The 26,743-nt window shown below is 45.1% G+C and overlaps 1 protein-coding gene and 1 long non-coding RNA gene across 2 annotated transcripts; one reads left to right on the forward strand and one right to left on the reverse strand.

Annotated features, from left to right (window-relative positions):
• The first annotated feature begins 59 nt into the window (after positions 1-59).
• Positions 60-25,828, forward strand: LOC120843432 (ankyrin repeat, SAM and basic leucine zipper domain-containing protein 1). Its single transcript, XM_040214802.2, has 11 exons — positions 60-297; positions 365-572; positions 1,615-1,737; positions 4,206-4,320; positions 5,418-5,673; positions 7,368-7,465; positions 8,738-8,873; positions 9,361-9,446; positions 12,699-12,950; positions 19,638-19,863; positions 25,155-25,828. The coding sequence occupies exons 1-11, from the start codon at positions 178-180 to the stop codon at positions 25,332-25,334; spliced, it is 1,800 nt and encodes a 599-aa protein (XP_040070736.1). The 5' UTR covers positions 60-177; the 3' UTR covers positions 25,335-25,828.
• Positions 23,223-26,490, reverse strand: LOC115322032. The gene is made up of 2 exons (XR_005716169.2): positions 26,267-26,490; positions 23,223-25,711 (listed from the first exon to the last, which is right to left on the reverse strand). It is a non-coding gene; the product is annotated as an uncharacterized LOC115322032 (long non-coding RNA).
• Between the last annotated feature and the right edge of the window lie 253 nt (positions 26,491-26,743).

The following is a 26,743-nucleotide window of genomic DNA, read 5'->3' on the forward strand; positions in this document are numbered from 1 at the left end:
GTGGCTCTTGTGTTTGGGTCGGCCGTCATCCACGTGTTCGGCTGGTTCGGCGTTCGGCCGGATTTGTGGAAAACCAACCAACCGCCACAACCAACGAAGTTCGAAAGTTGCAGGTCGAAAGTTGCAGTGTTACAAAGACTTGTTTTTTAACAACTCACGTTAGAGTAAACGGCAGTCATGTCGGGCTTACCAGCTGACTATGTTGACTTCGATTCGTCGGGTTCTGAGATGGACGAAATTGTTTTCGCCGACGACGATTTCCACTTAAACAACAGCAAAGCAAAGACACGGACTTCGGTCAGTTGTTCTCGACAACCGCTTTGAAGTGGCTTCTTTTAAATTCCGATTTGATCTCTTTTCGCAGCCGACTAAAGCTCTTTCTGCGGAGCAGTGGCAGCTCCCGTCGGCAGAAACAGCCACGCTGGACCACGACTACACCGCTTACGGAGTACATGAACATCCTGAGGACTCCGTCCATGTCGGTATTCGGGTGCCTGCGGAATTGCAGGAAGATTTTCGGGTGGCTGTTTCGCGAGGCAATGTGTCCATGGTCCGGGATTTGCTCGATCAAGGCACGTTCAAAGTAGTCGTTTATTATTGTTTTACATCTGCATGATTTCTCGAGTTCTCTTTGATGTCTGTCATCACAGTGCAGGGATTCCTGTATCCGCTGCATTTCACAAGAGCGAAGGTTTTAAGAGATTTCTGAGGTCAAATGTGCGTAATACCTATGAGAAAGGGTTGTTTATAACGCTAACAAAAGGTTCTTTTTTTTTTTTTTTTTTTTGAGGAAAGAAAGGAAGAACGAAGCGCCCGATAAATTGAAAATATACGGGACCGCCAAGTTTCCACTGCTATCCAATAGATGGCGCCAGCGTGTCCTCTCGTCGTAAGCGATTTTAAGACGTTCCAAGGCACTCGGTCTTAAAGGGATACGGAAACGAAAATTGAAATATTCAAATTTCTTTCGGAAATGAATAACCATAAATGCTAATCCCACATTTGTGTTTTGAGTGACTTGCTATATTTTTTATTCCAAATGGTGCTCTCGAGCAAGCGCTCGAAGGGAAGCGAAAGGAGAGCGCGATGCGTCATGGGATATCCAGCGCAAACAAACCATAGAAAAAAAAAAAAAAAAGATTCCCTGCATTCATGACGTAGCAAGGCTGGCGGGGTTATGAGCTTTGCCGTTGGTGGCATTGTCAGTGTTGGGGGGTGTCAATAGCGTCAATGTGTTACAACCGAGCGGTTTGAAGTACCCGTGGGGTGACGAGCGTGTGGCTTTTTGAGAGTAGTTATGTTCAAGTAATTAACCGGGGATTATCTTTCCAGCAAGCTTTCAACATATTTATTAAGGCTTTTTTCTCTAATTTAGTTTTATGAAGAGTACACCATGACATGAACTTGTAGCCAGGATAACATTGTGCAACGAGGAATCTTTCAACTAAAAATAAGCCACTATAACATGGCATGGCCATCATGCTCAAGAGGAAGCTGTAGCACGAATGTGTTTTGTGACGACTTATAATGAACCATATACCGCGTATTGATGAAACTGTATTTCTTGGGTTTCTGTATTTTTTTTTATTATATGTATGCTGATTGCTTGCGCAGGTGTCGCAGTTCAAATGCCTTCTCGGGGCAACTGGTCAGCTCTCGTGCAAGCCTGCAGTGATGGATGCCTCGAAATGGTTCAACTTTTGTTGGACCACGGAATGGATCCAAACGGACAGGAGGGTGGGCTGCACTCTTTTTTCGCTAGATTTCTGGGGAATTCAAAGCTTTAGTCTGGAAAAATGTGTGACCGGGTGTTCAGATTTTAGCTGCATAATACACCGAAGACACAGAAACAAAAAGGATATACACAACACCGTCTCTGCAGTGTTGTGTACGTCCTTCCTGTTTCCGTGTCTCCTATTTATTATGTTGTATAGTATTCACCAGCTCAACTGTGCCCTCAATCTTCTTTCATTAAGATTTCTTTCATTTAAAGGGACACTGACAGGGTATTTATGCTCGCCGAGGTTTTTAGTTGTACGTCACATATGAGAGCTCAACTACCCAGAGCACAATTTGTGGCTCGAAATTCGGTTCCTTTCCGCCTGAAAACCGCCGATCAAGAACTGGCCGGTTCGAGGCTCGCTCACTCTCTTTTCCGCGGTCACGGGCTATTTTCTAAGGTATCGATGCGACCACCAAATTTAATCAAAGTCGTGGGTCACTGAAGGCACACACTCAATATTAAAAACAGAAAAAAATATGAAACCCATTTTTTTGTGGCTTCTAAAAAGCTGCAAACACGTTGATTGAAAAAGAAAGTTCCACAGACAACCGGAAGCATTCTGTGCGTTCGTCGTTTCGCGTATCGTGGGACTCGCGGGAATGGCGATAGCAGCGAACGACGGGCGTGGGACCTCTATTTCAGAACTGTCGTTCGCGGTACCGGCGAATTCCGTCTACCTTTAAAAAAGAAATTTGGGACTTATTAAAAGAATTGGTATTCATCACGTACGACATGCCCGACAACCAAGCCGATTTGCACGAAGACGTCGCCGAGCCGTCGCTCCCTTCTTGTGGCTGAAGACATCGCTCGCGCTAACGTCGAGCACAACGTGTCTACTTCGAGTTCGATATGCACGTGTACGATTTCTTTACTAGGTGCGAATGTCGCCAATGCGTGGTGCTTCCCGACTTCGACCCGGGAGTGCTTTTGCTAGAGAAAAAACGGCAGCAAACTTTCAGACTTACAGTTTAGCGGCTCAAATATTACTAAGGAAAAAGATCCACCAGTGTTGAGATTCCCAGTGGGAAAGACGTCCGCTTCAGACGCGGTAGGGCCGGGTTCAATCCCCCGTGAAACTTTTTTAAACATTTTTCGATGTTTACATATCTTTTTTTTTTTATCACTGAAGAAACAAACAAAAAAATAACAAGCAAATGTTGTGGACGACACTTCGCTGAATTAAATGGTATGGGATTTCCTTTTTGACATTTGCGAACTCAATGTAATCACTTTCCACAAAATGCAAGGAGCATATAAATCAGGTAGCGTCCGCTTTCCGAGGTGCCCGTAAATGTTCTACAGGAATTGCAGCCAGCCATTGGTCCCGATCCCGTTGATCTTTCGGAAACTCTGTTGCACAATGCCCCTTTTTTTCGGACGCAGGACATGTAAGCCAGCTCTTCACGCAACATCTTGGGTGTATTCGTTTCGGAGCCGATCATGGAAATTCACCACGGGCACTCACTACTCATCTCCAACTCCTCAATGTACAAAACAAGTACAGAACAACGAGCGGAACAAACATAACTGCAAAAGAATCACACGGCGAACAGTTCCCGTACGCCGCATATCGTGTCGTCTGCTACGGAGAGGAGAAAAAAAACAAAAAAAAACCGCACGGTCGGGTGTAGCCACGTGACTTCCGCCACTCCACTCTCTTCTCTCCACTTCTCCGACCTCCGTCGGGTTTTGGTTTCGGTTTCGAGCAGTTGCGTCTTTTGGCTTTATTAAAAAAATACGCTACTCTGTTGCAAAATATTAATTGGCTAGTCCTCCGACACCATAATAAAGCGCCTGGCAAAAAATGAAAAAAAAATTTTGGGGGGTGTCAGTGTCCCTTTAACAGCTACCTTCAAATCTTTTGCTTTTCATTTGATCTGTGTATGATATTCTATTACCTGTTACTACCGACGGTGAGTGAAAAACGTCTAGCTTTGTTTATGTGAGCCTGCGCATTGTGAAGAGCGGGAGCTTTGCTATTGGCAACTTTGGTAGTGAATTGGGTGTTGGGATTCGACTTATTGACTGTGCAAACTTCCTGGGTGGCTGAAGAATGTTCCTGTCGTCTGATAGCAGTTAGAAATGAAACGGCTCTAAAGTCATAGCATCACTCTCCCTCTATCTTTTCTTTGCAGTGTTGTATTTCTCTTCTTTCTTTCAAGTATTCATTATCACACTCAAACAAATTTTAATGTCATGATCTAAATCCTGAGACAAGAATTTAGACCCAAAATTGACCCAAAATCTTAAATGCAGCTGAGTTTAGTGAATAAACTCAGCTGCATTTGAGATTTTGCGTTGTCTTGTTCATTATTTTATTTCACCTTATCTCAGGATTTAGATTATGATATTTTGTAACCAGCTAGCCTGCATACTTTAGCTCATAATCTTTTTTTTTTCTTTTTTTTTTATAATGTTGCAGCTTTTCTGACACCTCTGATGGCTGTCTGCGGCTCTCAGAAGCAAACGGAGGAGACGTTGGAGAGCTGTGCAGTGGCACTGTTGAAGCATGGGGCAGACCCCAATTTAGCCGAGAGGCAAGTGAACCTGAGTGTGCGTCTCATGTCACGAGTAGAAGAACGCAGCCACTCTCACTTATTTAACGCTCAAATTCAACCGCTGTTCAACCTGATTCAAAATGAACTACTACCATGACACTTAATCTTGACTTGAATGCCCATGTAATTTGATATTAAAATATTCTGGCCGGAGAGGGGAACTTAGATAGATGGACAGGAAATGACAGGAACGTTTGTCATCTCTCTTGTGCCTCTTTCATAATTTTGTGTCAGATTTTTTAACATAGGCAGCATTGCATGTTCCTCACCAATTTAACCAATGGCACTCATTGTAATTCTAGTTTTGCTTTGTAATTGTAATTTTAAATCCTGACGATTTTGTACACATACAGTGATGCGGCACCAATAGAAGTCAGATCTACCCCTACTTCCAGACACCATACTCTTTGCTCGTTTTAGCCTCAGGCGCCTGATGTTTCCATGTAAATGTGATGATATAGTTGTTTTTTCTAATAATTGAAAACTAGCGTATTGGTGAATAGGTGCGAATACATGAAAGGATAAAACATCGAGGACAGGAACGGAAACAGGACTTGTTTCATTTAGCAACATAAAATGACACAAAATGTAAAACCTTTCCCCAAAAGTTTCAACATTCTCAAAGGGGGAAGGAAAAAAAATTGATGAAGGTAAAGGAAATTTACCATAAATTTAAAAGTTCAAAAAGCAGTAGTGTTACGACAAGCTATCAGTAATATAGTCATCTCTGCTGTTAGGAATTCGACCTCTGTCTTTGTCAGTGACAATAAATATTGTTGTTGACAGTCCCCATGGCAAATGATTCAATGATTTCTCTTCCAAATCTGTTGTGCCCGCTCAGTATTCTAGTATCTGAGAAACAAGGAGTACAGTCATTGCGCGTGCTGCTGTGACCGACGATTGGGTGAAAAGACTCATTTGAAGCCTTTGATTCTTCCAAATTTTGTTCTCTGAGTCAATGGTTAACGCATCTCCCAGTTTGTCCGATGTACTGACTGCCACAGCTTAGTAAAACTGCGAAAGCTGGTTTTTTGTTTTTTTCTTTTACTTAATTTTTTTATTATGCTCATTCGCAGTAAGGGCCAGGCAACACCGTTGATGCTGGCCGCTCGTGAGGGCCACTGTCGTCTGCTACAGCTGCTGCTGAGTCACGGTGCGGACGTCTGTCGTCAAGACAGCCGGGGCTGGTGCGCCGTCAGTTGGGCCGCCTACGCCGGCCAGGGGAGATCAGCTCGCACCCTCCTCCACCTGGCACGACCAGATCCACTGTCCCTGATCACCCTGGACGGGCAGATGCCCTCAGACCTGGCCATTGGTCAGGGGTGCCACACGGTCAGTAGCCTCACTAGAGCCATTGGTGACCTTTTTCATTTACACTTGTGACACTTGGTAAATCAGGTTTGACCTTAGTGACTCTTGTTGAGAGGGCTCTGTACTCTGCTGCTCAGTACTCTGCTTTTAGTCAGTACTCTGCTACTCAATGCTCAATACACTGCCACACTGATTTGACCAATCAGATGATTGATTATCTAGATCAGCGGTGGCCAGGCTGACCCGGCCTAAGAGCCGCAAACAAAACCAGGAAACTTTCAAGAGCCGCGAAGAGGGGGGGGGGGGGCAAACTTTTGTGCAGTGCAATAAACGAAACTCGAACTACTTTCAAGCTATCGGAGTCAAAAGCAGTCCACTGTGCGTAAGGTAGCAGTAGCACAAGACTACCAAACCGCAACCTCTCTTTTGATTTAAAACGCGTTCCATTTCCCTTTTTGAGGACGTGCTCGTGTGAGCGGGAGGGAGGCGGGGGGGGGGGGGGTTCTTGAGGGAGCCGCGAGCCGCACTTTGACACGCAACGAGCCGCATGCGGCTCGCGAGCCGCAGCTTGGCCAGCCCTGATCTAGATGGTTTAGCTGGCGATAGTTGTTGCTATCGCTTGTTTTAAAATGGTTATTTGTCGTCTTCTACCATCTTTACTTCCTTTTGTCTTGAGCAGGGAGCGGTGACATAAATAAATATAAAGTGTTAATGTAACTGTGCTTCCTTTTGGATGGTGTCATACCTTCCAGTTTGAGTCTCAATCATCTTGAAAAAATTCTCATTGCACCCCAGAATTTTTTTTTCAAATTTTTTGTCAGGCAGTTTAGTATGGTGTCAGAAGACAGAACACCTTTGATGACTGACGACTTTTATCATATTTGTTGTGTGTGTCTAAACCATAGAGAATGGCACGTGACCACAGGGAAGAGAGTGAGCGAGATTCAAACCGGCCAGTTCTCAATCAGCAGTTTTTGGGCGGAAGGAAAACAAATTTCGAGCCGGAAATTGTGTCCTAGGTAGTTTGGCTGTTATATGTCATGTACAAACAAAAACCTTGTCGAGCATAAATACCCTGTTAGTGTCCCTTTAATGCATGCCGTCTTAAACAAGGTTGTTTGATTCAGTCAGAGATTATTAAGCCACTATTATCGATTATTTGGGTATTGAGCTACTATTGATTATTACTGGGATTATTGAGCCATTTTGACCTAGGATGACATCCCAAAGAATGTGCTAGTATACATTTGTGCTTTGCAAAAATTAAGGCAAGAGTGCTCCCTTTTACCACTGTCACCAGTAGGCCAAGGAAATGTTGGTTTTGCTAGCAGGTAGCATGCTTCTCAAACGCCATATTGCCAAGAGTGCAAAGAAGATGTGCTACGCTACATTTCTTTCTGTCCACAACTCCCACATAATGTTTTTTAAGCCTTCTCGATCTTTGCACACAGACAACGATTTGCACTGAGCACCACTTGAGCCGTAATTCGACGAAACATAGTGGGCGGAGCTTCGGTCGCAAAACGTACGGTAGAACGAACCTCGTCCCAACCAGCCTGCTCGAGTCACGTTCGTAAGGCCAACGCTATTATCGTCGTTTAGCCAACAGTGGAGCAGTGCTTACTGCTTTTGAAGGGAGGTCACTCCAAGATATGCCTGTCCCTAACAGAAAGTGGCTAACCTTGAAATCTTTCCTACTTCTGCAAAACTTCCAGCTCGGCCAAACACTCCTCAAGTATGAGACAGAGTACCAGCAAGGAGACGGAAATGTTGTTCCAGACGATGAGATCGCTGCCGGTATGCCCTCTCCGAGGTGAGTCTCGAGCCGCAGTCACACACCGCTCCTACATCACACAGAAGAAGACAAGGTGTTCGCTACTGATACAATGACAGAATTATCTGCGAACATGCTTCAAACGTGTCTGCAGGCAGTTTGTGTGTGACCATACGAGGAAGAAACGTGCCTCGGACACGTCTGGAGGCTGTCTTTTGTATGGCATATTAGCGGTGCAACTCCAGCTTTACTAATTCTGCTAGATAGTTTCCAGCTGTCTGGATCCTTTGGAAACAGTCTTGCCACAGGTGTGGTAAGGTGCATGGCAAAGTATTGCATCCCAGCATTACAAATGAAGCAACAAGCTTGCGGACGAAACGGTACGACTAGAGTGTGTGTGACACCGAGTGAATGCATTTATCTAGCACTTTCATTTCATTTCATTTTATTTATTGTTCCCTCAGTGCCCAAAGGCATTACAGGGGGGAGGGTGTGGTAACAAAATACAAATTTCAGGTTACTAGGCCCAATCAACGAGAATATTATTATAACGGCAGTTCTAGAAAGTTTGGAGGTCGGGACGGTTACAGTTGTCGCGGGGACGAGGTTCCACTCCTGGGATGTACAGGGGGACGAAAGGTAAATGAAACTTAAACGGGGGGGGGGGGGGGGGAAAGGAAGAGGAGAGGAGGAGGAGGAGGAGGAGGGGGCTGGGGGAAGGGGGAGGGTCAATTGGTCGCATAGGATAAAATATAACTATGATTATAATTAATAATTATGACTTCTAACTAGGGTTTCATGTTTTAGGTATATACCGATAAGCCCCAAAAAGTAACCCCTGAGCCGGTTATGTCAAAATTGTGGGAGAGTGAAAAGCCCCAAATCGGAGCTGTTCTTGAATGAGAAAAGCTTCACGGGGAGAAAATCTCTACCTGCAGGTTTATTCTGTATTGGCCTGGGACGCAGCCCACACCAAACCGCTTGCGGGGCTGCTTCTTTCTTTGGGAACTTATATTGTTTCCTTTTCCTGTCAGTTTGGGGACGTTTTTCAAGTATATTCGTGTTGTGTGTCGCGTGGAAGTTTTGAAATCCCACGACCGTGACCTGCCTATTCAACTTGGGCCTACATAAATGCCAGCCTCTTGTCCAACACTAAGAAACACCAAATCTGTTGGAGATAATAAGCCACTAAAAAAATGCCCTTAACCTCAGACTCTCAAAAATAAACCCTACTCATAAGATGCTCACTGCGAGCCCGATAGTGTCCGACGACATTCAAGTTGCGAAGGAGCGGAATGGTCTCGTGTGCAGGGGCTTCAAAGATGCCTTCGGAGACGTTTCTCTGATGCTTGCGGCCATGGGGGCCGAGCACCTCTTGCCGACGTTCGAGAGCCACGGAGTCGGCTTTCGGGAGATGCTGACGCTCGACGATGCGGCGCTGTCAAAGGTGATGGTACCGCTCGGATGCTCTCCACTCGACGCTCTGCCAAGCCGTGGTGCTAGCACGTTGTTGTTGGTACCGCTCGAATGCTCTCCACTCGACACTCTGCCGAGCCGTGATCTCCGACGCTAGCACGTTGTTAGTGTTACTCGCTCAAATTAGTTCTCTGCTATTTCCTCCCTAAACTCTTATTGAATTCACGTGAGAACATTTTTTTACATAAATGGAGCCTAAAGAGCGTCCTCTCGTCACGTGTGGATAGGTTGGAGGCGGGGGCCCGTCGGAGACCCACGAGTCAAATGTCCATTCTGTTCGTGTGCCAACACATTTCCAGAAACTTACTTGTCAGCAAATTTGCCAATAAACAATGGCTTCTGCAAGTTTTTTTTTTTTTCTTTTGGAACAGCGTTTACAAACTTTTGATACGATTGACGATAGAGCATGCGCAACTTAGCTGCGCGACACCGAGAGCCAAAAGTTGCTCCTTTTTCAGATGGGGGTGGAGTCTGCCAGCGAGAGAACCAAGCTCCTGGAAGGTATCCAATCGACTCGGCGCTTCCAGGTGCACAGCCACGTACCGTAAGCGTCCCTCGTGTTCCCTTTGGTGCGGGTGCGGGGGGACGATTTGTTTGCCGCAAACACGTAACCCACCAGCAGGACTCTGCATCTGTACAGTTAGATGTGAAGGTTCGCACGTTTGATCGCACTGTCTTGCATTCAATGTCCGACAACTTTTGCGACTTCGCCAAAACCAGGGTGCCTGGAACGCATCTCCGACCGGTGCATTTGGCGTCCCATCCTGCTATCAAAAGTGCTTCCAGAGTGGTGGAAGGTGACGTAGCAGAGGCTGGCGTGTCATGCCGTCGGTCGTCGCAATCCCTGCAGAAAGTATGAGCGAATGCGAGAGTCGTCGTCGTTGCGGCGTCCCAACTCTCGGATGCCAGAGCGACCCGCAGCAGAACAGGCGTCTGTCACCACTGCTGCAGTGGCACCGCAGGGATCGCGGCCATCGACGACGTGATACTTTTATGATGTCGTCGTTGGGCAGGAATCGGGGGACTACTCTTTAGGTTGCGGTAAGTGCACCGGTGGGAGACGCGATCCTGGCACCGTTCCGAGACGGACCAGGCTCGGCGAATGTCGAGCCCAGTACTTCCGCGATCTGCGCCGACAAACTTCGCAACACCAGTGCTGCAAAGTCGACAGTGATGCGCAGCGTCCTGTGCCTACATTTTTTGAGAGGGTGGTTCACGCCGGAGGCGCGTCATGGGCATGCGGGTTTTTGGATGTAGAACAACGGCTGCTCACCTGTACGGGCAAGCTGGTGCCAGTTGAAAGAGATGCCAAGCTCGATTATAAACTAAATGATCCTTGTAAAATAATATTTGACTTCTTTTATTGGGATTGGCTAGAGCATTTCAATGTCATATTCCCGTCACAGTGGCAGTTCCTCGCTTTACTCCCCAATGTTTTTGGCTGCACCGGCAAGATGGAACGCTCACCGCTTCTACTGTTCTATCCCCCCTCCTCCCCTCATGTAATGCCTTAAATGGGCCTTTGAGGTACCGTGAATAAATAAATAGCATTTACTCAATTGTGAAAATGTTAGGAGCATAGTCGGAGTGATCCCACGTGATCCAGATGCTTGTAGATTAAAGGACCTCTGACGAGGCACTTGTGCATGTTAAGGTATCGCGACTCACAAGGGCCCAATATCTAAGAAGAACCATTTACAACTTAAGGTGCTTTTTTTTAACATGTAAATCACAGGTTGACTTGGACATAGGGTGACCACCTTCCTGATAGCAAAATGCGGGACACGCGAGGCAGTGTGGGGGGGGGTAGAGGAAATTTATCAACGCACACTACGAACCGAGGCTCTGCTAACAGATTTAATATTCTGTGCTGTTTATAAACCTGCTAATTGTATTGTAGCAATTAAGCTCAAATAATTTGCACTCCCAGTTATATACATTTTTTATGCCAAACCTGTTATTAAATGTGTCGAAATTGAAAACATAAAAATCGACTGAAGCAGAACTCAATTTCATTTAATTTCATTTCATTTATTTACTCTCAAGGCCGATGCATTACAGAAAAGAGTGATGAAGCAAAAAAAAAAAAAAAAATACAACATGAACATAAACACAGCAGGGAGATTACAAAAAATGGTTGCAAACGGCACTTTTGAAACGGTCGGTGTCAGTATGCATCAAATGGAGTAAAGAAACGGTAAATCTTTTTCGGGTTATAGTTTCCTGTCAACGCTTAATTTTATCAACATGGTCCTACAGAAATTTTTAACATTATGTTCTTTTTCGACTGTTGTGAGTGGCAGGCTAGCTTTTGCCTTGTGTCTTCACGAAAAAAGAAAAAAAAGAAATCCGCGGCAACTCTTTTGCATTGACAACGACAGAGAATGACACTTCGTCCGTGTCGTTCTGTGTTTGTCCCTTGTCCGTATTCCCTGTCTCGGGTTTACAACTATGCTCAGTTTACACCAGCTAGCCTGCACCCTCACCATTGCTTCATAAGAATGAGCGTCGGTTCTCCTGCAAGAACGACGGTTGCTTCCCGCAATGCCTGGATAGAAAATGGCATACCATTGCGATTCACACGATTACCAGCGACCTCCACGCTTTCCCGTGCCCCGTTGTTCGACAGCGCCATGGGTTGCAGAGTAAATTTTACGACAGGATGAAATGCGGGACATTTTGAAGATTTGGAAATTTCTCGCGGGACGCAGGACACGAGCCCTCAATGCGGGACAGTCCCGCGAGTCGCGGGACGGGTGGTCACCCTACTTGGGCACTTGTGATTCCTTACTCTTTTTCCGTCTGTCACGTGCGACGGCAATTTTTTAAGAGTAGTGAGCCCTCTAGGCTATTATTCACAAACTATAATTATACAGTCCACAAAACTCTGATGTTATGACAACCGAAACGCCAATAACAGGTTAATTTGAAGAAACTTCAAACAGGTAGCTGGTCGTGTGGAGAGAATAAATGCCTGTGACCTCTGGAGTTTCTAATGTCAACCTCCTCCGGTTTCAATTTGCTGGTCACTAATGGTGAATTAATAACTTTTCGAGCGTGTCAAAAGTTTCCTTTACAATGAATCAATCATCAGGATCAGGGGTTGGCAAACTTCGCCGCAGCGAGCCAAATCGCCGCGAGATAGAGCAGGCCGGATTAAAAACCAAGGGGAAGTGAATGATCAGCTTCTGAATATCTTTGATATGGTGCACAGTGAACTGCTATGCCCTGTGTTGCACACTGCATCTTGTGAGGCTCTTGGGGCGCAGGTTGCGCCTCCATCATTTTCGAGGACACACAGTTCTCATTTCAACGTCCAAAGACCTGGATAAACTAAAGGCTCTCAGTTCAATTGCTATCTGTAATGATAGGCTACAAGATTTATGCTAAAATTCTGACCAGTGGCTTGGTCGGAGTCTCCATAGTAAGCCTCTGTATGTGACAAAAACTGGTGAAAATGACAATAGTACAAAACCGTGATTTTGAGCAGTTTATGCTCTATAGAATGATCTTAATTATTGCTTTTTAAGGCATCACTTTTGGTGCACAACAACAGCAGATAGGTGATACATACAGTGAATGTGCATAGAATACTAACCCCGGGGTGTGCTTCTTCAGAAATAATATGTTACATAAGGTTTGCAACCAACCATATTTCTTGCGCCATTAGTCGTCGAGAGTATCTATGTGTGGTGTTAAGAAGGGGGGGAGGGACTCTGGTAGCTTGCTACGGGCCTCTGGTTGCTGACCCCTGAGCAGGAAATGAATTGAGAGAACTTTTGACACCGCTTTGTAGCTGCACCGGTATGGACCTGACACTGGAGTCGTTTCTGTCCGCGCTGGACCTGAGCGACTTGGCGGACACTCTGCACGAACACGGGGTGTCCACCTTGGATGCCCTTCTGCGGCTAGACGACGCGGGCTTGGAGAAGGCGGGCGTCGCACAGGTCGGTCTGCGAGGCCGGCTGGGGGCGGCCATTCAGAGGGCCCACCAGATGCCCTGGCACAAGAGCAGCGTGGTGGACCTGCGGTCCTCCAACCCCATCTCGTGAGTCTTCTGTAAAACGTTCGAGCGATTTAGCAGCCGGAAAAAGTTGTTGCTTATGTCGCAGCGATGCGATCGGATGGCACACAATAGTGACAAGCGTAGCAGAGTGGATAGTTGGGCCAGTCGGGTCATCTTGGAAGAATGGAAAAAGTGCCATGTCGACATAATAGCAATATTCTCTATAAGGCAATGGCATGTGTGTAAATCTTTTCTTGTTTTTGTTCTGCTCAGAAACGTCCCACGAGGTGCATTATGTAGGCGGAGCATTCACACGCTCTCAAAATGGAAAAGTTGGTTTACAGTTGCTGGCCGAAAATTTTGATGCGCTCGATTATTCGTTTGTCTGCGTGGAACTGTCGCCCACCCTATAGAGTTGATGTACAACAACCACTGAAATTGTGTCAATCAACTCCTTGCCCCCATTTTTGGACTCGATTTGCACCGTTAGCCCACAATACCACCTCGCAGAGAGCCACAATTTTGCCTCTGTCTCGTAGTCTAGATATTATGTCCAATGCAATAGAGAAGCTGGACCGAGGCTACAGTCGGATGTTACAGTTTCGTTGTAGCTGGCACGGCCACCGTCTGTCCTGAAGGCGACCACAACATGAGTGCTCTTCTTTTCATGTTCTTTGGATGCGAGTGCTTCCTGTCGACATGTCCAGAACGAAAGCAATTTTGGTGGGCCAAACATTGTTTGCGAATCGATTGCAAATGGCGCCGACAAAGGCCCCGATGAATGCAGCAAACACACCAGGATGGCAGTGGTGGAAACAGCTGCCCTATTACTGCCGACATCACCTGGAAGGAGCAATTTATAAAAGTGGGCTGTCTTTTGATGTTTTTGAACGAACAGAAAATTATACCTAAATATGGAGTGGGTTATCTGTAGGTCATGGATATTTTGGCGTTTATTTATAAGAAAAATCAACAATTTTATATTTTTTTTTATGTCTGTATGTTTGGATGATTTGTTTCGGGCAGATGCTAAAATGGTGATTATAGGTATAAAAAAGTTAATAAAAGACTGTCTTCAAGTCTAAGAGGTGACGGTTTTGAGAAAACAGTTCTAGCTGGAGAACAAACTTCCAGAAATTGGTGTTCTTTGCTTTTAATCAATTTAGTATTTTTGACACCAACGGATGTTTATCAATGTTTTGCGGATTTTGTATTTTTAACATTGACGAGTGTTTACCGGTGTTTTTCGGTTAAAATTGGAAAGGCTACGGCCTACCGTAAAATACCGAGCATGTGCCAATGCCACAATAAGCACCCACCAGCTACTTTTGGAATGTTTTAAAAAATGAGCATAGGACACATTGAACCACCACCCTTAAAGCGACACTAAAGTGTTATTTAAGATTCCCTTTTTATGGTGCAAACTTAATCTATCTGCTTTAAGTGTAATGGAAAACTGAAAATTATAATCATGCGCGACTTTTTTCTCTGTCAAAAACACGGCCAAACACCGTGACACGCCCCTTTTTCTGATATTTCTCCTATAAAGGACCCTGTTGCAGAGTTTGCTCGTGTTTTTAAGGGCGAAAAAGGCCACACATGGTTGTGCTTTCGTGTTTTATGGGATGCTTAGGGTACATAAATTCAGTTTGTGCCATAATATCCACTTTCGTGCTCTTTTAAAGGACACATACATGCAAAGGAAAAAAACATTTTTTTTTAACAGCCTGGATGGGAAAGGGAGTCATAAAACAAATTTACAAGGAAAAAGAAAACCTTTTAGAGCTATATTTACGGCACGAAACGAATTTGTAGTTGCCGCCCACAGGCACCGCGAAAAAGTGGCCGCTATTTATCATGGTGCTTGCGCTCTTTCAGAAGCTTCCTATAATCTCTAAAAGTTACTTATTCATCTTCGTTTAGAGCTCAAAGGAAGCTCCTGAAAAAGCACCAGCACCGCGTGATAGACCTGTGCGCTGGTCAGAAGCGCGCCGGCCTGTTTCCTTCCGGCGGTGCTTCACACTCAACGTGCGGCGGCGGCATGACTGCGGTGGTGGCCGTGCAGCGTGGCAGCGCACAAGTCTATCACAAGACCAGCAACGGCTCTCGCGGGCGCCAACTACAGATTCGTTTTGCGCCGTAAATATACATGTTTCCAAGAAAGGCTGCTATGCGCTGCCATTTTGAGTGATGCTGGCGCTGCATAACATTTCCGCCATGCTGGGGTGCACCAGGGGATGTACAATGACAAGATGGCAACGTCTGCTGTATCGCCGACGGCCAGCATTGGCAACAAACTTATTGTTTCGGAACACAGAAGGAGGTATCCACACAGAATCATAGCATCAAATATTGTAGGATGGGGCATGTTTAAGGGGTTGGACTTTATAACAATTGCAGCCTTTATTCCAGCACGTCGTGGAAGCCAGAGCAGGCGTGAGTGCAGCCACTGTTGATGCAATATGGCCATGTGACTTCTGGCGCATTCTGATGAGCACTTTGAGACTTCAGATATTTTTGCAATTATTCGATTTGTTACTGGTTTAGGTATTTTATTTATTGTTTGTGCTCTTTCGTGGTTGAAGACAACACCTGTGTGTTTTTTAAATCATTTTTTAATTTGTTTCTGCACTCAATGGTGTATGCTTGGCAACATTGTACGACAAGCAGCAAACGTCCTGGCTGGAGAGTAGGTCCGCCTAGAGCACTATATAGCTCCTTCGGAGCAGAGTAACGCAATCCTTTGATCCACGTCTTTTGCCGACGACTTGGCCGACAGAGCAGCTCGACGCAAATCACGTGGTACTCACGGTTCCAGGAGGCGCCTGCCCTGTGGGAGAACGCATGAAGATTGACACAACACGGCTGATTAAAAAATAAACGCAGAGTTCACACTTTTCAAAACAAGTCTGTCGTGAAGTTGGTAAAGCACTAAACGCTTTATCAAAGTTCTTTTAATATTTGATGCGTGGGAAAATTTTGAGAAGGCAATTTCCAAGGCATTGGCGTTTGAAGCAGACGATTTTCTTACGCAGTGGAGATGGACTTTTTTTGGTTGGCCAGATCGGGTCACGCAAACAGTGCGGCGTTTTCTTTGCGCGTTTTCTGAACAGCGTGAGAGACCGTCGATACGTATAGCTTCTAGCTGCTTCCAAGCGATCGTCCTCCACTGCGCCGCATCGTCTGCTGCATGATGCCACCCAGGCAATTCTTAAAACAAATTTACGTTATTCCGTGGCACACAACTTGATGCAAATTATTGTAAAATGTTCCTTTATTATGTCAAAAACTATTGTCGTTCTGTACATCCCCAAAATATTGAAGAAAAAATTATTTTCCCACATTCGCCTTACATTTGTTACCGAAGTTATACCTCTGAGTGTTTGCCACTAGTCGCCGAGAGATGGCGTTCTAGATTGCGCTACTCTGCTCCGAAGGAGCAGAGTAGCGCCAGCAAAGTAGTGCAATAGCAAAGTAGTGCAATCGAACTGCGCACCTTACCTCGGCGCGCGGTTCGAGGTTAGACCGGGATATTACTTGCAAAAGTGTATAGCTCTAAAAAATGTTTTTTTTTTTTGTTGTATATTCGTTTTTATTCATTCTTTTTCCATCTAGGCTGTTTAAAAAAAAATGTTTTCTTTTCCTTTGTATGTGTCCTTCAAGTTCTTTGCCCACCAGGGTTCTCCCCAAAGTGGGCGGCAGTGGTTTTGCGGCCCTCCAGTCTTTCTGACTGTCCACCTTTACCATGTCCAACCCACCTTTATATTTTGCCTCCGCTGGGCGAAACAATGTTCTTTTTGTGTTCAATTTCTTATATATATTAACAATCTTCCTCACCAGATAACATCATCTATTAGGCTTTTCGCGGATGATTGCGTAATTTACTGTTGCATCACTAACCCTGAAGATTCATTACTACTACAGTGAAACCCGTTTATGACGAACAGCAGGAAACGCTACAATCAGTTCGATATAGCAAGTAGTTCGATATAGCAAAACCCATTTACAAAACCTAGCTACGACTTTCCCGACGATTAAATATCGATCTTTAAATCGCTGCAGCCACACAGATCCAGCGGTGAAGCCCTCAACGTTCAGGAGGGATGCAAAATCTCTAGCCTTGCTTTTCAACATCGGTCTGGAGACCGGCAGGTTCCGCGCACGGATGTCCAAAAACCATTGGTACAGCGCTTTTTCCGCCTTGTCGTATGCCGGCTTGCGGATGCGCCTGCTGTCCGCGTTTGGCCGTTCAGGGGCCTTGTCTCGGATGGCAGACTTGTTTTTAAGAATTGTACTCAGCGTACTTCTGGGGATCTTGTAGGCGGCGGCAACGTCTGATTTCTTTCGCCGTGCTCCACATGACTGATGATGTCGACCTTGTCGGAAAGTGGCAGAGCCTGCCGCTGCTTTGTCGACATTTCGGGCGCGAACTAGCTGGCCTGCACAGTGAACAGAAAGTGCAATGGGGACAAGAAAGACGACAACAAACGACGACTAAATTAACGAGAAGAAAGGAGGGAGGGAGAGACAGAGAGCTTTGCCTGTGGTTGACGCTTTCAACGGCATCTGACAATGCTATGGAATCTGAATTGCGATAGGCTTATTGCCTCTTGGGGGCGTGGCGTGTCAAGCCCCAAGTGAACGCGCAAGGTGAGGAGGGTCAAACTAGAGTGCCTTCAAGTTCTCTTCGGCAGGACATGAAGGCCCCGCCCCCTAGGTCAAACTAAAGTGACTTTAGGTGAAACAGGGTGCGAAGGGAGAGGAGGCGAGAACTTCTCTTTCTTTCTCATCTCTTCGCTTCTGCCTTGTAACAACGCGCTAGAAAGATTTTTTTTTTTTTTAGCTTATCTCCGTTTTTTAATTGCTTTTCTTTGTAAGCAACCGCTTTGCACTAAAAAGATATTTTTTTCTGTGTCCCTTCGGAATCGCTTTCCTTCGCTTATTTTTGTTTGCAGCTCGAGCTTTTGGAATTTTTTTTTTTTCTTTCCTACACTTTTTTGGGCGAAGGCATTGGCTAAAAGACGATTGTTTGCGCGTTTTTGGAAGCCTTCCCAGGGGAAAAAAGTTTGATATAGCCAATATGTTGTTCGTTATAAAAAGTACTTTTTACATAAATTTTGATTTAAATTTTTCGTGAGTTCGATATCGACAATATTTCGCTGTATGTGGGTTCGTTCTAAACGGGTTTCACTGTACAGCAGGATCTAAATGTTCTGTCTCATTGGTGTAACACGTGGTCAATATAACCAAGAGCAAACTTTTAACATTCACTAGTCAGCGATCTCCTATTGTACGTAACTACACCTTACTAACACTGCCTCTCGAAAAAGTACCAACTTACAAATATTTAGGCGTAACATTTTCTGACGACCTAACTTGGAATACTCATATTGACAATATAGTGGCTAGTGCATGCAGATCTCTAGGATACATAAAACGTAACCTATACCCCACTCCCCGTTGTGTTAAACTAACTGCCTATAAGACTTCCTTGCGATCAAAATTGGACTACGCCAACTTTATTTGGTGGCCTCATCAATCATATCTCATTACTAAACTCGAATCGGTGCAAAGCAAGGCCTCACGTTGTATAACACATGACTACTCGCGAACGTGAAGCGTAACTGCACTAAAATTCAACTTCGACCTATGCCCTCTATCTCGAAGAACTCGACTTGCTCGTCTTGTCCTTTTTCACAAAACTTACTATTCCTCTTCTGATTTTCGAAACACCAACTGCCACCCATCACCTCACATCTCCTTGCGTCATGACCACAGCCTAAAAATTAAACCTCTATTCGCCAGAACTAATAAATTCCAAAATTCCCCACTTTCTCTCGCTATTACTAACTGGAATTCCCTTCCTGAATCCATAGTATGTGAATCTAACCCTAAGACATTCCGTGAACTCTGCAAGGCACACCTGAAAAGCGTTGATCCTTAACATGTTTATCTGTTAATTACTTTTTCTACATGTTATGTTCTGATATCTGTCCTATTAGTTTATAGTTTTTTGTTTTTTTTTGTTCTTGCGTTTTTTTATTAGTTATATGTCGTCACTCTTTTGCCATCTGTATATGTCATTTGATCCCCCCTCATGTAATGCATTTCATCTGAAATGCCTTTGAGGTACAATAAACTGAACTGAAACTGAACTGAATTTGAAAAAGTACAACGCCCCAGATTGTTGTGTTTGGCAGACTTGTGTGGCACTATGCAACAGAACTGCATAATCCTGGCAAACAAAATTCCTGCTGTGCGGCAAGCGAAGTGCCGGAAACAGCAAAAGTTGCAGCAGTTGCCCCCTCCTCCTACCCACAACACCCTGGAAATTGTCAGATGTCCAGATCCCAAGAATTCCTGGGGAGAACCCTGTAACCCACCATGGAAACCGAAATGTTGCCCTATTCGACCATCTCTCCGAGCGTCCTGATGCATAGCAGGGAAGCTTCACGCGTGTGCTCTGATGCAAGGCAGTAAAGCCCGATGCGTGCACACCGGTGTAACGCAGCAAAGCCCATCCCATTGCGTGCCCCTTCCGCATTTTTTTCTCGGACCTAACGAGCACTCATCACCAGATTTCATAGGATGTCTCCAAATTTCGGGCGGGTGCTTGCACGGAATTCTACAGTAGTGAAATGTCGGAATACTACTGTAGTTGAGAAACAAGAACTGTTTAAAAATGCCTTCTTTCTGCTCCTCCCCTGCTTCGCATCGCCGCCATATCAGGTGCCCTGCCGCAGTTTCCCTGGTGTCCAACGTGAGCCAGCACCTGGTGCACCTGGAGGGGTCTCTGTGCCACCTGTGGCACCACCTGCGCCAGCGGCCTCAGGACCTGCAGCTGGGCAGGGACCTGTGCAGTGTGCGGCACCTCAGGGACGAGCTGGAGACCTGCTCCCAGGCGCTGGCAAAGGTCAAGGCGCAGATGGGGCTGCTGGACGCCTTGGCTGCACAGGTGCGCGAGCTTGCCGCGGAAGATTGCGCTGTGGAACCCGGGGAGCCTGAATTTGATCTGCGTCCCTGCCCATTTTGATCTGAATGTGCGCCATACTGGCACGCGATTGGCGCTGCTTGATGCATGTCCTTGCAGTTGTGCTGCACTGGCTAGATTGCTTGTGTACAGCATGAACCGGCATCGCTGTACTATGGCAGACGAAGCTCACACTGTTTAAATGCTTGTGTCTAGTGTGCTTTTTCTTTTCTTAGCGAAGTGTGAGTTTTTTTTGGTTTTTTTGTGCAGTTGTCTTCTGTTCTAATTGTGCGTAACTGGTACAGTCACACAGTCTTACCTGCCTGTGTACAAGGTCCAAGAACATAATGAGAACAATTTTCTTACCTGTTGTGTTAGCAATTCTGTAATGTGCAGTCTCTAACTTTTTAATTTTTTTATTTTTAGAGCACAGTTTTTAGGCACCCGTTTCCTGGTTGAGCAGCATCGGCGTCACCGTCAGTGTTGGCGTAATTGCGCCGAGTTTAGCGGGAAAATTGACGTCACGTTACCTCAACACCAACTGCATTCCCCGCTAAATTTAGCAGGGAAATTCAGTTTCTCCACTAGATTTAGCGGACAAATTCAGTTTCTCCGCTAGATTTAGCAGGAAAATTGACGTCACGTGACCTCAACACCAATTCAATTCCCGGCTAAATTTAGCAGGGAATTGAATTGGTGTTGAGGTTACGTGACGTCAACTTTCCTGCTAAATCTAGCGGAGAAACTGAATTTGTTCATGGGTGGCATGACACCAAGTCATGTCCCGTCATTTTCCCTGCTAAATTTAGCGGGGAAACTGATTTGAAGGAGGAGGAAGAGAGGGTACGGAGCAGAAGGAGGCGCATACCTTCCATCCATACCCTCCCTTCCTCCTTAAGAGCTGTGCTCTAAATTCGCATTAGAGATTTGTAAATGTCTTTCATTTTATTATATTGAACTTGCAATTTAAATATAATAATAATAATAATAATAATGCTTTATTTTTCCTTAGTGCCCACAAACAGCTGTGCAGTCTTTTGTGTGATGCACTGTCGGTTTGTGTTTATAGCAACACTATTTAAAATGTACAGAAACATGTGAAAGGACACGGATACGAGTTTGCGAGGCAAATACAACTCCTACACAAACTTTGAGTCAGATGTAATTCACTTTTGTGAGGCTGGTTTAAATTTAGCAAAATCAAAAACAAATATTGAACTCACTATTGCCTATGTTATTAAAAGCAGACTGCATACGAGGTAACGGTGACGATTCACAAATTCTATTGGGGCAAAATGTTAAAAAAATTGCAACTAGCTCTTGTGGGCACATGAAAGTCTATACTCACAAGTAAGCTTTCAGTTTTAACAGTGCCATACACTACCTTATGGAGAAAATGGATGTCTCTAATAGCCCTCCTCGTTGATAATCTTTCCAGCCTAAATAATGATAGCAACGAATCATAAGTAAACAACAGTTTCCGACCAATGTATCTTAAATAATTCGAATTAATTTCTTTCACACGAGGCTGCAGTACCGTCGCACCACAGATGATAGTGAAGTGAAAGAATGTGATAACCAAGTGATCATACCCAGCTTTCTTATCGCTGAACCAACGATCTTGGATACATGCGCGGTAAATGAGAGAGTACTATCAATGTAAAAGCCAAGGTCTCTTACAAGAGATACAGAATTTATCGCATTGCCCTCAAGCACATAAGGGAACAAGAAAACGTCCTGTTGTCTTGAAAAAGAAATCAATTTAGTTTTTCCTGGATTGAACGACAAATGCGTTTTTTGCACACCACTCGGAAATTGCACCAATATCAGTTTGCAATAAAGTACAATCAATAATATGTTTTTTGATTGTACTTGAAGTATAGTGTGTCACAAGAAAAAGTTTACAAGTTTTTTTTTATCGCAAAAATAAACTAGGCATCACCGAACGCTCATTCTCCGCCCAAAGGTAGCGCTGGAGGTCACAACCAGATGCCAAAGTTTCAGCCCGATCCGATGCTTTATTCAAAAGTTATAAGTGATTTTCTATAAATTTCAATTGGAAAATAACGGCCGACGGAGTTTTCAAATACATGGGGCTCTATGGCGCCAGAAACCGAAAACGGGCAAAAATGGGCTCCATTTTCTTATTGAAATTTTCAGAAAATCACATAACTTTTGAAGAAGCTATCGGATCGGGCTGAAACTTTGGCATCTGGTTGTGACCTCTAGCGCTACCTTTGGGTGGAGAATGAGCGCTTGGCGATGCCTAGTTTATTTTTCCGGTAAAAAAAACCCTGTAAATTTTTTTTTGTGATACCCTGTACAATAAGTACAATACGTTTGCAACTGGACGTGGCATAAGTTGGCGTTTATTATGTGATGTCTGGCATTTTTCAATGTTCATAAGAATGCGAGAAATGCACTCTCCGTCATTTGGTTGCTCGATCCTTTCTGGTCGTGCATCAGTATAAGGGCTGCCTTGCTGGGACTGCTGCATAAGTTCATATGAACTCTGTGTGTAAGAGAAATAGAAATATTAGAGTGAATGCATAACTCTGTCTGTTTTTCGTTACACACAGTTTTCTATCCCAGCGTTAGGTGGGGCAGCATTACCCAGCAATCTGTTCACAGAGACGAGCATTGTTTCTGCGGCACGGTCTAGCAGAGCGCTGCCAAAAGTAAAATTTTTGTGCGACATTTCTTTTTTTTTTTTGCATTGTCAAAATGTGGTTTTGATGCCGCGGGCATTATGAATTAATCAATTTAAAAAAGAGCTCCGGCAAAATTTTCATAATCAGATTTGCCTTGAAATTGGTTGAGCATATTAATAGGCATATCTGAACTAGTAACCCAAATTGCAAGTCACAGTAAGAATTTTTTTTCTTTTTTCTCACAAAATTGTTGAAGTTTTAAATTTAAATTTCGTCCGAGAGGCTCTACTGCCAAAGCTGAAAATGTGACGTCAGATGTTGTAATATGGGGACAGCACAGCTTGTTCCCGACGTTTTACAAGAACTTTGATGGTGCGAAATGAATGCCAGTTAAGCTCACGCCTGCAATACAAAAGAAACTTGCGCAAAATGCTGCGTTTCTTAGACTGTACACTCGACGTACGGGTTATAAAACGTGCGGCATCACCCCAATGGGGAGCGCGGGAAAATTTGAATGTTGGCTTTGGCATCGCCTTCATTTGCCGCTTTCTCAACAGCTAATTTGAAATTGGAGATGGTTTGAATTTAGAGCGTGAAGAAAAAGTAAGTTTTCAGAGCTTGCATAGGCACAACTGTTCACAATTATACACCGCTGTCTTTGCACGGGCATTGACAGACGCACGAAAAGTCGCATTAGTTTAAAAACAACTTTATTTGCGTCTATGTATTTCATTGCTGCATTCTAAACGATGGTACAATGAATCGGTTTGAGCAATCAACATCTCGTAAAACCACACCCAGCAGAGGCTCGGTTGTAAAGGAACCAGCAACAGTTCAGCAATCGAGAAATTGGCCCATTTACCAACCAGTAAACAAAAAATGAGTAACCAGTTTTTCATAGTTCTAGTTTGCAAGCTCAGCTTGAAGCTCTTTTGTTGCGCCATAAGACATCAATAGACAGGGGCCCAGCAGCACGAAGAATTGCATAACGCCAGGTTGCATAGAAGATATGGCAATGCGTTAGAAGAGACATTGTGACAACGCATGCTTTGGGTAATGCTAACTCAATCTCACTATATCCAGCCCCCACTCCCTTTGTCTACCCCTTTCCATGCGAGGTGCAGAAGCCTCTTCCCTTTATGGTGTATTCGCACGACAGAGTTTTTCTCGCGGAGCAGTCTTGGAAGTGGGCATACGTCATCGAGTTTGGAGGTCACGTGACTCGCGCCACTGTTTGCCCCCACCCGTGGATAACTGCAGAGGGCCTGTCGGCGGCTCACAGAATACCTGTCGCCTCGTCTGGATAGAAATGGCGACAAACGAGCCAAATACTAGCCCAGTTATCTCCGAGTCATCCCCTCTGTCGCGGCTTATCCTCCTCGCAGGCTTGTGACGTAGCCGGTTTTTCAAGTTTTCACCGCGGAGATACATCTCTCGTGCGAATACACTACAAGGGACCCTGCACACTTAAAAAGCTTCTTTTCTTTTTTTAGACTTCCTGGATAGAGCAAATACAATAAAACTCATTTTCCCGGGGGAAGAAAGCTAACCCAATATTTACGCTGCCAGGTGCAGTTCAGCAGAGCCATGCAACCGAGTCATCTCCACTCTTTTTTGGCGTGCCTTATTACAGCGTGCAAAGGAGAGCACGTGTGAATAGACGCACCTCTACTCTGCACTCCTACCTGTCAAAAGGAGGCCCTAGAATGTGGCTCCTATTTTGACATTACTATGATGTTGAACTCAAAATGGAAGCAAGTGCCAGTACACTAGCTCTTATTGCGAGCCGGTGCACGCAAGCAGACAGTGTTGCTTAGAACTAAAATGTATTTGGCTAGGTAAATATTGCATTATCTTGTTTATTTTGGGGGGAGAGAGGGGGGGGGAGGAAAGTGCAGTGTGTGATGTAACTTATCCAGACAGAAAATTAAAAAAAAAAATCTGATTTTTTTTTTGGTGTTTAAGTGTGTCAGCGCACCACAGCTTGTGGGGCTAAAGCTTGCGCTACAGAACCCAGATATCCCGGGTTCAATCCCCACCCCTGCCCGTTTCGATATGGATGAGTACTGTACAGGCATGCCGTTCTGTATTACTACTGCATGGTGCGTATTGAAGACCCCAGGCTAGATTTCTCGGGATTTAGGGCTAACCCCTTCGTATTGGAGGATCTCAACCTTGTGCTTGCTAAACACAATTGTCAAATTTGACTTTTGTGTGTGTGTGTGGGAAGGGGGCGAGCCATTCTTTTTAATAACAAAACTGTTCTGGCCCAATTAGCTTTAAATTATGTAGAACAACTATCGTGCACTCACAGATGTATTCCTTTAGAGCATATGAAAACGGCTTATAGCTGAACCCATGCTTTTTAACATTGCACTTCTGCGACTTAATGGTATGTCATTACTATCGTGAACCTGTTGCATTATTCCACCTAAGTTTACCACTTGTCCATCCGAGATACATCATTACTGGGCCTATTTTCGTTGTAGTCTAGATATGGGCTTAGTAAGCACAATCTTCGGCATCTAGTGCCAGGCACTTCACAACAAGCCACTTGTCTCGGATGGCAGTTACCATCCGAGAGGCAGTCTTTGGTTATGTAAGCCTAATGAAAGACATTTGCAGGTGGAAGGCTGTCCACAGTATCAACAACAGTGGCCCCCTCTACCCGGCGTCAAGACAAAACGACAGTCTCCCTGGCTGCCTCTACTTCTGCTCGCCGCAACTTGTTGGGCCTGCAAGTCGTCCAGTCTTTTCGGTCGCCTCCCACAGCCACCGTACTGGTCTTGGCGCAGTCCCGCATGACTGGTCCAGCCAGTTTCTGTGGTGCACGCGATAGAAGTAGTGGCTACCGCATCAGCGTGCATTTCTGAGTGCCTCGAGGGGAAGACTCCGATGGTGCGGTTGATGGCACAGACGGCGTGGCAGGAGTACCTCGGATTGGCTCGCATCGTGCAGTCGACGGCGCATCTTGGCTGGGAGACTTTTGGATGGGGCTGGGTGGAGGCTCATCCCTCTGCTGCTGGTTGTTGTGCTCCGTACGGTTCCGTAGTTCTGCCAGGAATTCGGGTCTCTTCCAGTGTGGGATAGGAACGGCGTCGATCTGACTACCTCCACCCATATTGTAGTTGGGCTGGTTCTTTGGCTGCTCGTTTGGCTGGACATACATTGCACGGTGCAACCTGCAAGGAGAGTGCGGACGACATACAGCAGCCGTTTGGCTAGATCTGCACTGGAGATTGGTGGTTCCAGATGCTCGGCCAGCAATAAAATAAAGCAAAGTTTGTGTATTCTGGTTGGTTTTTTTTTTGTTGCATATATGTTGGCTAGTTTATTTAAATATGATGTGATTAGAAGTATGTATCCGCTCAAGTTGTACTATACACTAAATTGTGGATTTTAAAAGAAGTTTGATTTAGTTTTAAATAAGGTGAAGCCCACTGATGGTGTCCACGCAAAACGGCGCAAACATAAAATTCGGAAATGGGGAAAAAAAAATGCGGCGTGTATCTGGCAGTTGTGGCTTATTTTATTGATGCAGAGTCACAAGCGCTCAAATTCTGCCGTCACTGCTCACTGGAGTCCTCGTGAGCGCCCCGAGATTTTTGTACTGGCGTCCTCGTGAGTGCCCTGAGATTTTTATACAGTTAAAGGCTGTTAAACTTGGCACGTCGTCGAGCACGCTGGAATACACGTGTTGGAGTAATTTGCATAAATAGCACTGGAACTGTACCTACCTGCCTTTCTGTCAGAAAGGATCTGGTGGCAGTTCAGCTCGGCGCTGTTCAGCGCACACCCGCTTCTGGGTTCACAGCGCGCAATTGTTTCTGGGGCAGCTAATCGCTCATATCTGTGCGCTCGGACCTTTTTCTCGTACGTACCTTTGGACTTACTCGGATGGCGCACTGGGATGGCGCAACCACAGGGCGCAACGGGCGCAACAGATGACAGCGAGATTGGAAACAAGTAATGTTCATAAGTGGAGAAGCAGCAACAATTTTTCTAAGATGGGGAAAAAGCTTGCGCCATCTATCGTAAGATACATTAGTTGAAAAAAAAAAAAAAAGGTTTTTTTACTTTTAAGTTTGGTTGGGACACGAGTGTCAAAAAATTAATTTTACGCCGAAAAAAAAAAGTTTTTAGAGCAATATTGACGGCGGAAAATATTTTTTTTAGCTGCGTCTGAAATGTGGAAGTGCTTCCTCCGACGGGCG

Source organism: Ixodes scapularis, unplaced genomic scaffold (assembly GCF_016920785.2).
Source record: "Ixodes scapularis isolate PalLabHiFi unplaced genomic scaffold, ASM1692078v2 PGA_scaffold13__105_contigs__length_92229423, whole genome shotgun sequence".
In the NCBI taxonomy this organism is placed as follows: domain Eukaryota; kingdom Metazoa; phylum Arthropoda; class Arachnida; order Ixodida; family Ixodidae; genus Ixodes; species Ixodes scapularis.